This window comes from Silene latifolia, chromosome Y (genome assembly GCF_048544455.1).
Source record: "Silene latifolia isolate original U9 population chromosome Y, ASM4854445v1, whole genome shotgun sequence".
Classification (NCBI taxonomy): domain Eukaryota; kingdom Viridiplantae; phylum Streptophyta; class Magnoliopsida; order Caryophyllales; family Caryophyllaceae; genus Silene; species Silene latifolia.
Window position 1 is genome coordinate 30,361,641 of NC_133538.1, and position 10,015 is coordinate 30,371,655.

Sequence of the window (10,015 nt, forward strand, 5' to 3'; positions counted from 1 at the left end):
GGAGCACTTACAAGCTTGATTCGGATGAATCATTCAAAGACTTTTAGTGACAAGTAGTTAATGGAATATGAGTTGTATAGAGCTAGAAGCTACATGTGGTCCATAACCATTTGTTGGGATAGTAGGAGTAGAGTGATGAGAATGAGTGTCACATTAATGTATGGGCGAGTTCGGTAGTGATAAAAAGGAACCTTGGAGGATCTCTTATATGTACAAGAATCTTTGGTCACGTGTTATGTAGTCAGAGTAGGTGCGTGAGTCACGAAGGATGTGATTGAGTGGTTATGTGAAGGGTTAACTGAGTGGGTTATGTTGGGGATTTTGCCGTAAACCTTAGGTGGTGAGAGATATGGTTGGATTTATGACAATTAATATAGAGAAAGTTACAGGTGGAAGTAGCCATCAGTGTTTATATTAAGCGATAACCGGTTATCGGTGGGTCGGAATGGTGTTAATGAACGAAAGTAGTCATGGATATAGTACGGGGTGGACATTCTGTGGTATACTTCGTTCTCTGATTTTACTATTGAGGTACTATTGAGCACGAAACATGATGGAACTTAGTTGTAAAATCGAGTATATACTTGAGTGTGTATATCATTAAAAATATTGGAGCCTCATGTGGTATTACTTATTTGGGGTACTTGTGGTATTACTTGTCGTAAAGGAAAGGAATCATAAAGTAAAGTTGCAGTCGTTTATAATTGTGATAGTATTGAGGGTGTTGAGTGTGAGCGAACCTTGACGGTGTCATGTGTGAGCGAACATAGGGGACGAAGTTCATTTTAAGGAGGGAAGAATGTAACATTTTATTTTGGTAGATGTCTTTGCTTAGTAAATGCCATTAGTATTGGGGTATTAGTTTTGTGCAATGCATAATGATGATTATAGGTCGAACGTGACGATGGTGGTAAAATGCTTGGGAGTCGGTGTTTGATTAGTGAATTAGTAGTGTTGCTGTCATGGAGCTTGATAGGTAGTATTAAGGGTGTTACGATAGTGTGAGTCGCGTGTGAGGTTGACTACGCCGTAGAGTTGGTGTTATATGTTGTAAAGACCTACCTTGGGTTGTTGTTGTTGTTGTTGTTGTTATTGTTGTTGTTGTTGTTGTTGTTGTTGTTGTTGTTGTTGTTGTTGTTGTTGTTGTTGTTGTTGGGACACAGAAAGGAGTGTTAGAGGTGTCTTGTGAGGGACGGGTGTGAACTTCAGGGACGAAGTTAGTTTTAAGGAGAGAAGACTGTAATACCTCTGATTTTCTAGCTGTGCACTCGGCCGAGTAAAACAGAGTACTCGAGCGAGTGGCACTCACTCGACCGAGTAGAGTGACCGAGTTTCTTCTGAGTTTTAACCCATGTTCTGTTTTGGTGCCACACAGCCGAGTGGCTGGAGCACTTGACCGAGTGCCTTCGAGCACTCGACCAAGGGTACGAGTTTGGACCCCGTTTCCGCTTGTTGGGTTCTGTTTTTTGGGCCTTGCTTTATAAGCTTCCATTTCAGTTTCTCCTTCATTTTTAAAACCCAAAATTTTTTTTCTTCACTATCTCTACCACCTTAAACCCTCTGAAACACTCTCAAACCTTATCCATTGGAGATTTCCTCTTATCGTGGTGATGTGGCTCATATTTACGCACATTTAGTTCCCTAATTAACCTCGTTTCGCATGCTTCACTACTAAAATTTTAGGCTACGAGAACACCACTAAAAGAACCGTTTATAGCGGAACTGGTGTCTTTCTTATTTTTAGTTATGGCGTGCATATATGACTCCAAAAGAGAATGGTTGTTTGCTCGAACCAAGCTTGTAATTTAACAAAGAGAACGGTTAGTTTTGACCCACCGTCTTAAAATAATAGAGAGACCAGCTAATATCTAGACCCGTTCTTCTTAAAAAACAAAGACCACGGTCCCTTTATCCACATTTCTATTTGTAAATCCCTAAATACTATCAAACTTCCCATTCACACTTCAATTGCTTTCTTTTAAACACATACAATATCCATAGCTTTCTTTCAAACACCAACAATCATCGCTTTTGCCCTATCTAGCACGGTCTCGCCCCTTGTTGTCCGTGGTCGCTCGTACTCTGACCACCACCTGGTTGTCCCTGCTCGCTCGCCTTTCTCGTTGCCGATCGTTCTTGCTGTTGCTAAGACCATTTTTCACTACTTTTTAATGTTAGCTTTAAGATAATACTAAAATTGACATTATATTGTTCAGTTAATTCATTAAATTGATACCCTTAAGACGATATACATGGCTTAAACATGGAGCCCCATGTATAATTAATTGAATTTATGGTGATGTTAGGGTTAGTATATGGTGATGTTGGGGTTTAGTATTTTTGCAGTTGTATTAGACATATTCATAATTTGTTTTTTCATAAACCATGAAATTCTAGTAGAGGAACGGGCTAATTGTTGTTGGTTGATTATACGTTTAATTGCAGTGGATAAGTTTAAATTACAACTTAGCAACGAGGTGTTAAGTAAGAGTAATCACAATGTAACGAGAGATTAAAACTTTTATTAAAACTTTATTTTTTTCTTTCACTTTTGTTTTGCTTTATTAGTTATATAGTTATATCCATTCAAAAATTTTACTTCCGAACTATAACGTCTGATTATACCATTGTCCATATGTAAACCAAGCAACCACGGATATCTAGGTTTAACTAGTACGTCTACTATGTTGTAGTCAAGGACATTAACAATAATTTTGTAACATCGAACATCATAACAATAATACTTTTTTTTTCCTAAAAAAATCGTATTTTTTTCAAGACATAAATATTAGAAAATCATTAACTATCTATTATGCATGACAATTACCCCTCTTAGTGCATGATTTATGGAGTATCTTCTATTGCGTTTTTCTGGTGGTTGGAAACCATTGTTAAAAGTGGATAAGTGAGTACGGTGAGAGATAATTGTGTGTTTAAAACTAAATCACTTTGTGCCTTCATATAGAACTTAGTTAAATTATCATATTGAGGTCAATAAAAGGTGTACTATAAATACACTTATTGTACATTTGGTAATAATAAGATCCTCATTTTATTTACTTTTGTTTCTCTCACTACAACTAACTTTCTCACTCTATAACAAACTACTCTGTTCTTCTACCTCATGTCAATGGAGATCATAGCTTCACATGGTATCAGACGACAGGTTACGATCATCTGGTGATCCTTTTTTCGTCATTTTTTCTTCCGCATCGTGGATCTTCATTGTGTGAGCTTCTCTTTCATCATCGCATTTCGTTCTTCGTTCTTCGACTTGTTTTTCCCCAAATTGTTTGACCTAGAATTTTTTCGGTGAAATTCTTTGATCAATCTCGTTGAATTCTTTCATCAATTCTTGTGAATTCTTCGGTTGATTCTTCTTCGGTTAATCATGCCTGAAATTACTGCTGATTCTAGTGTTACATCACCTCCTAGTTATGCGATTTATGATGATCCGTTTTACCTTTCTCCCACTGATCAACCTTCTCTTAAGCTTCTTTCTTACTTATTTAATGGCAAGAACTTCACTAAATGGAAGCGTGACGTTTATCTTGCACACATAACTAAGAATAAGGATGGATTTATGGACGGAGTCTTGAAAACTCCGGCTAAAACTGATCGATCTTTCAATCAGTATGTTCGTTGTGATTTGTTTGTTGCTAAGTGGATTCTTTACTCCATTGAACCTGAAATTCGTGAATCTCTGGATTACATTCACAATGCTAGAGAGTTGTGGTTAGAAATCAATGAAAGGTATGGTCAGGCGAATGGTTTGGAAGTTTACCAGCTAAAGAAGGATTTAGGACACATTTCTCAGGATAATTCTTCCCTGATTGAATATTATAGTAAACTGAAGACTATTTGGGACAGCCTGGCTTCTTTGGATCCTGTACCTCTGTGTAGTTGTGGTGCACTAGATCAGTGTACCTTTCATCTTCTTAAGAGAATGTTAGACAGGGAGTCTAATGCCAAGTTCATTCAGTTCATTATGGGACTTAACAACAGCTATGAGATGGTCAACACTAACATCTTATCTATGGAACCGCTGCCTTCCATAAACAAAGCCTTATCTTTACTCCAAAAGATAGAACGGCAGAAACAAATTATTGATGTAGTTGAAGTTTTGGCTGAAGCAACTGCTTATTCTACATCTACACAGCAGCCTGAGTGGAAGAAAGCAAAACTAAATCCACCGAGTCCGTTACTCTCCTCGCTTGCAACTATTGCAAGGATCCTTCTCATCTCATTAGCAGCTATCCCAAACTGAAACCTTGTGAATGCTGTGGTAAAAAAGGTCACAAGTTGGAACATTGCTATATCTACAAGAATAAGGGAAAAGGAAAGAGCTGGAAAGGCAAGGGCAAGGTCACTTTTCAGAATGGGGAGAATGTTTACAGAAGAAATGCTAACAATGCTAAGACACTTGACAGTGATGATGAAGATGAGACTGCTGATTACACACCATTTACCTCCCATTCTGAGCCTGCATTTCCTCCTGATATGGATAAATATGCTGCTCAGCAATCTGCACCTTTGGCATTTGACAGTCACATGATGAATGGTCTTGTTCAGACTGTGGTCAAGCAGGTTGTTCAAGCTTTTTCTGAAACGCAATCACCACCAGCTGTTTCTCATATCAATTTTGTAGGTATAATTCCACAATCTCATGTATGTTAAGTTTCTAAATGCTTGCCATCTGCTGACTGGATTGTAGACACTGGAGCCTCTGATCATATGACATCTAAAACAGATGTGCTTCTTGATATTAAAATCCTGCTAAAACCTATTATTGTCAGTCTGCCTGATGGTACTATTAAAGTGGTGCACAGAATAGGTAAAGCCTGTGTAGCACCAAATATCATTCTAGATAATGTGCTCATTGTCCCAGATTTTAAACAAAATCTTTTGTCTGTTGGCAAATTAATTGGCAAAAGTAATATTGTGGTCAGTTTTAACACTACTGAGTGTGTTTTCCAGGACCTTACAAGTAAGGTAATCCTTGGAGTGGCTAAAAAGTGTGGAGATCTCTACTGGTTGAAGTCTTATAAGGCTGTTAATAAAGCTAGTTCTAGTCTAGATGCTCATTTTCCTTTTCATGATGTATCTAGCAATATGGCTAATTGTTCTAGAGATCTTAGGCATAAGATGAAAGATTTACATGTTTTACATGCTAGGTTAGGCCATACTTCTATTGAGCAAATGAAACATGTACTGAATCTTCCTTATTCAGATGTTAATGGATTCTTTTGTGAAACTTGCATTTAATCCAAACATCACAAGTTTCCTTTTACTAGGAGTATTTCTCATGCTCCTATTTGTTTTGAGTTGGTACATATGGATATTTGGGGTCCATACAGGGTATGTGCCTTAAATGGTGCCAAATATTTCTTAACTATAGTTGATGACCATTCAAGGAGTACTTGGACATTTTTATTCCATGACAACACCCAAGTTCATAGTTTGGTCAAGGATTTCTTAACTTATGTAGACACCCAGTTTGGTATGGCAGTTAAGGTTGTTAGAAGTGACAATGGAACTGAATTCCTTCAAAAAGTTTGTCATAGACTATTCAAGGATAAGGGTATAGTTCATCAGAGGAGTCTAGTAGGGAGACCTCAACAAAATGGCAGGGTTGAGAGGAAGCATAGGCACCTCCTTGACACTGCTAGGGCATTAAAACTACATGCTGGTTTGCCATTGAAGTTTTGGGGAGAGTGTATTCTTGCTGCCACCCACTTGATTAACAGAATGCCAGTTAAGACCTTGACATGGAAGAGTCCATATGAGATTTTATTCAAAGAAAAGGTCCCCTACCAAGATCTCAAGGTGTTTGGTTGTCTCTGCTATGCTACACTATCCAAGCCAAACACTGATAAATTTGCAAACAGAGGCAGGAAATGCATTTTTTTGGGTTATTCATATGGCCAGAAAGTCTACAAGGTCTATGACCTCTCCACTCATACTATTTCTGTCAATAGGGATGTGGTTTTCAAAGAGGATATTTTTCCATATAAACTCCAGTCCCCTTCTCATACTACTGTTGACCCTCAACTGCATCTACAAGAAATAGCAATTGTTGATTCCAACTTACCTGATGCAATCACACCTTTGCATCCTACTAACACTTCAAATATACAAGCTTCTACAACTAATATTCATATAAATACAAATAATAATTCTTCACATACTATCCCTACACAATCCCTTACATCTTCAAATCCAGAGTTTGGCACTCAGGACAAGGTGCCTGACATTTCAGGTGAAGCAGAGACTGTTGTGCCTGGACCAAGGAGGTCCACCAGGGCAAAACAGCTTTCCAAGAATCTACAGGGGTTTCAATGTGCAATAAAGCTCCCCTTTCAATCTGCAGCAGCATCCAACATTGATGCATCCTCTTCCACATTTGTCAATACAGCTGTTATACAACATCTGGTTGAGTTTGATCCTGCCTATACAGCCACTCTGGCTAATGTTCTTAATATTCATGAACCTGTCTCTTTTGACCAAGCAGTCAAAGATGACAGGTGGGTTGCAGCAATGGATAAAGAGTTACAAGCATTGGAATCTAATGATACATGGGATTTGATGCTTTTACCAGCTGGTAAGAAGGCCATAGGGTCCAAATGGGTGTACAAAATAAAACACAACCCAGATGGCACAATTGAAAGATTCAAAGCCAGGTTGGTAGCTAAAGGCTACAACCAGGTAAAAGACAAAGACTACAAACATACTTTTTCCCCAGTAGCTAAGTTTGCTACAGTCAGAACTTTGATGGCTTTGGCAGCAGCAAAGGGGTGGATTTTACATCAACTTGACATCAATAATGCATTCTTGCATGGTTTTTTGGAAGAAGAAGTTTACATGACACCACCATTGGGTTATAGCAAAGCCAAAGATAAAGAAGTGTGTAAACTCAAGAGGTCTTTATATGGGCTCAAGCAAGCCTCTAGACAGTGGAACAAAGAGCTTACAAAGCATTTATTAGGTATTGGGTTTACCCAATCCAGACAAGATTATTCTTTGTTCATTAAAAAATCACCTAATGATTCACTCATCATTGCTTTGGTGTACGTGGATGATATATTTCTCACTGGTGATGATGAGTTGGGCATTCAGTCAGTCAAAAAGGGCTTGGATGCTACCTTCACCATTAAAGATCTTGGCCATATGAGATACTTTCTTGGCCTAGAAGTGGCCAGAAATGATTCAGGCATCCTTTTGAATCAAAGGAAGTACATTGTTGACATTCTTAAGGATTTGAACATGGAAAATTGTACTGAAGCTGCAGTTCCCATGGCAAAAGGTACAACATTATCCGTGGAATAAGGTGAACTGATACAGGAACCAGAGAGGTATAGAAGACTGATTGGGAAGTTGCTGTACTTAAACCTCACTAGACCAGACATATCCTATTCAGTACAGCATCTAAGTCAATTCTTGGTTCAGCCTAGAGTTCCCCATATGCAGGCAGCAATTCACATAGTCAGATATCTCAAAGGAACAATCAATGTGAGCTTGCATTACCCCTCTTCATCTGAATTACATCTCAAGGCTTATAGTGATGCAGATTGGGGCAAATGTGCCTTCACCAGCAAATCCCTAAGTGGATATTGCATCTACCTTGGTTCATCTTTAATTTCTTGGAAAACGAAAAAACAAAAAACAGTGAGCAAAAGTACTGCAGAGGCCGAATACAGGAGTATGTCATATACTGCCAGTGAGATGGTTTGGTTGGAAGCTCTGCTCAAAGATCTACATGTTCAGGTACCCTTACCTATTTCCCTCTATTGTGATAATCAAGCCGCAACACACATAGCTCAGAACCCTGTCTTTCATGAAAGGACAAAACACTTGAATGTGGATTGCCATTATGTTAGAAACAAGCTGCAAGAAGGCTTCTTGATGTCACAGCATGTGCGTACAGGTCTGCAGATTGCAGACATCATGGCCAAGGGGCTAGGCATTCAACAGCACTCCTTTTTTTTACACAAGCTTGGACTTCACTCCTATAAAGGAAGTCCAGCTTGAGGGGGGAATATAGAACTTAGTTAAATTATCATATTGAGGTCAATAAAAGGTGTACTATAAATACACTCATTGTACATTTGGTAATAATAAGATCCTTATTTTATTTACTTTTGTTTCTCTCACTACAACTAACTTTCTCACTCTATAACAAACTACTCTGTTCTTCTACCTCATGTCAATGGAGATCATAGCTTCACACTTCATATGCTAATACTGTTGGAAATTAGCTAATTACTGTTGATTGATTATGGTCTTAATTGCAGTTGTTGCAGATTAGAGACTGCTAATCTTTAGCAGTCCAACTGTCTATACCATTCTCCCACTTGCATCGGACTGTCGACCCTCAGACATGACATGAAACTTAAGACACATCATTTTAGAACAAAACATAAATTTATCTATAACAAAACGGTGTCCGTCACCTAAACAAGAACCTGTGTTAGATGCTTAAATGCCTTAATCAAGGCTGAGTAACATATGTTAGAAAATAAAATCGGAGTAACATTTCGGTTTCTAATCATACGTGTTTTAGATTTGAATATCCATTTTTCACATAATGTTCATGTAAATCATTTAACACCGAAATAAAGGGATCCACTCAACTAGTTAGAAAGAAAACAACAATTTTCAGTAAATCATTTAACACCGAAATAAAGAGATCCACTACAATTAATTATTTTAGGCGGTTTCAAGGGCTTGGGCTTTGAAGCTATGGTGGTTTTAATACTCTAACATGTTTCATCCTGCTGCGTGCATAACATACTTCACTCCATAGCTAGTCCAATAGCTACTAGAAGACTAGAAAGGGGAGGGGGTGACACCTAGTTCACGTAATGGGGGAAATAACAACGGATTCAGATCTTTCGCGTAAAAAAATAATGAATTAAAAGTGAACTAAACAAAATATTTGATTAAGAAAAAACAAATAATAAGAGCAAGACAAATACATCTTAGCTTACTAAGGCAGACCGAGTACTAGAGCTAGGCAACGAGAAGTTTAGAATATCAGTTCAAGAAGCGGTACAAAAGAAAATAGTTAAACCATCTCTAGGTACTGATTACTAAGGCAATGGAAGAAAATGAGAATGAATGCTTATACAAATACATCTTAGCTTCCTCATACGAATAGTCTAATGCATAGACAAATACATATCTAGATCGTAATGAAGAAGAAGAAGAAGAAGAAGAGGAAGAAGAATCATCAACGTCTCCACCACTTTTGGTTTCGACTTTTCTCGGTGTAGAAGTTAGTAGTGAGTTTAAGCAAAAGATGAGAACCCCGCTGATGAATTTTTTAGTTCTCGAGGCTCGCATATTCAATACGAGCGGAGCACTTATTAACGTTCCTGTTGATGACCATGTATTACACCTTGATAAATAGACTTCTTTGATTTCTTTTGAGCAAGTTATTCATTGGTGTGACGAAGGCGAGATAGGTGCCTCTCACATTTCTATTTCATGAGGTAAGAACTTTTAACATTTTTTAACATTAATAGTAAGTCTACTAGTTTCTACGGACTCTAGTTCAAATTGTTGTAGGTATTTGACTGATCTTAGTGACACTATGAAGTCTACTAGTTTCTACGGACTCTTTTTCCCCGAGCCGTTGTCTAAATTTGCAGCTGTAAGTGAAATTATCGATCAGATTATATTGGAAGAGCTATGATATGTACGAAGTGTGGAAGGGGTCGAAAACTTATATTTGCAGCTTATTGATACGTCTGTCGTATACCTATCAAAAATAAACTAACTAAACTAACTATATAGCTAGGGAAGTCAGGTCGATCTCCTCAGGGAGGCAAGATATCTGTAGAAGTCCGTCTATTTGGTCACAAAAGGGGGGGGGGTTGTTTGAATTGTTTTCTAAACTACAAGATTTAAAGGAAGAGAAGTAGAGAAAAGAGCAGTAAAAGCAAGGAAATAGATTTAAACTATCAGATAGAGAAAGGTCATGTCAGGATTTCGGTTCACTACGGTAGTCCAATGA

General features: G+C 37.9%; 1 protein-coding gene across 1 annotated transcript; it reads left to right on the forward strand.

Annotated features, from left to right (window-relative positions):
• Window positions 1-3,391: 3,391 nt before the first annotated feature.
• LOC141627786 (uncharacterized) lies at window positions 3,392-5,265 on the forward strand. Its single transcript, XM_074441007.1, has 3 exons — window positions 3,392-4,196; window positions 4,295-4,648; window positions 4,715-5,265. Exons 1-3 carry the CDS (start codon window positions 3,392-3,394, stop codon window positions 5,263-5,265), a joined length of 1,710 nt encoding a protein of 569 aa, XP_074297108.1.
• Window positions 5,266-10,015: the final 4,750 nt, after the last annotated feature.

Bases quoted from the DNA above. Each gene is read 5' to 3' on its own strand.
- LOC141627786 (XM_074441007.1), top strand. From the start codon at position 3,392: ATGCCTGAAATTACTGCTGATTCTAGTGTTACATCACCTCCTAGTTAT. The intron at 4,197-4,294 runs GTCCGTTACTCT...GTGGTAAAAAAG, and splicing joins AGCAAAACTAAATCCACCGA to GTCACAAGTTGGAACATTGC. The intron at 4,649-4,714 runs GTATAATTCCAC...ACTGGATTGTAG, and splicing joins TTCTCATATCAATTTTGTAG to ACACTGGAGCCTCTGATCAT.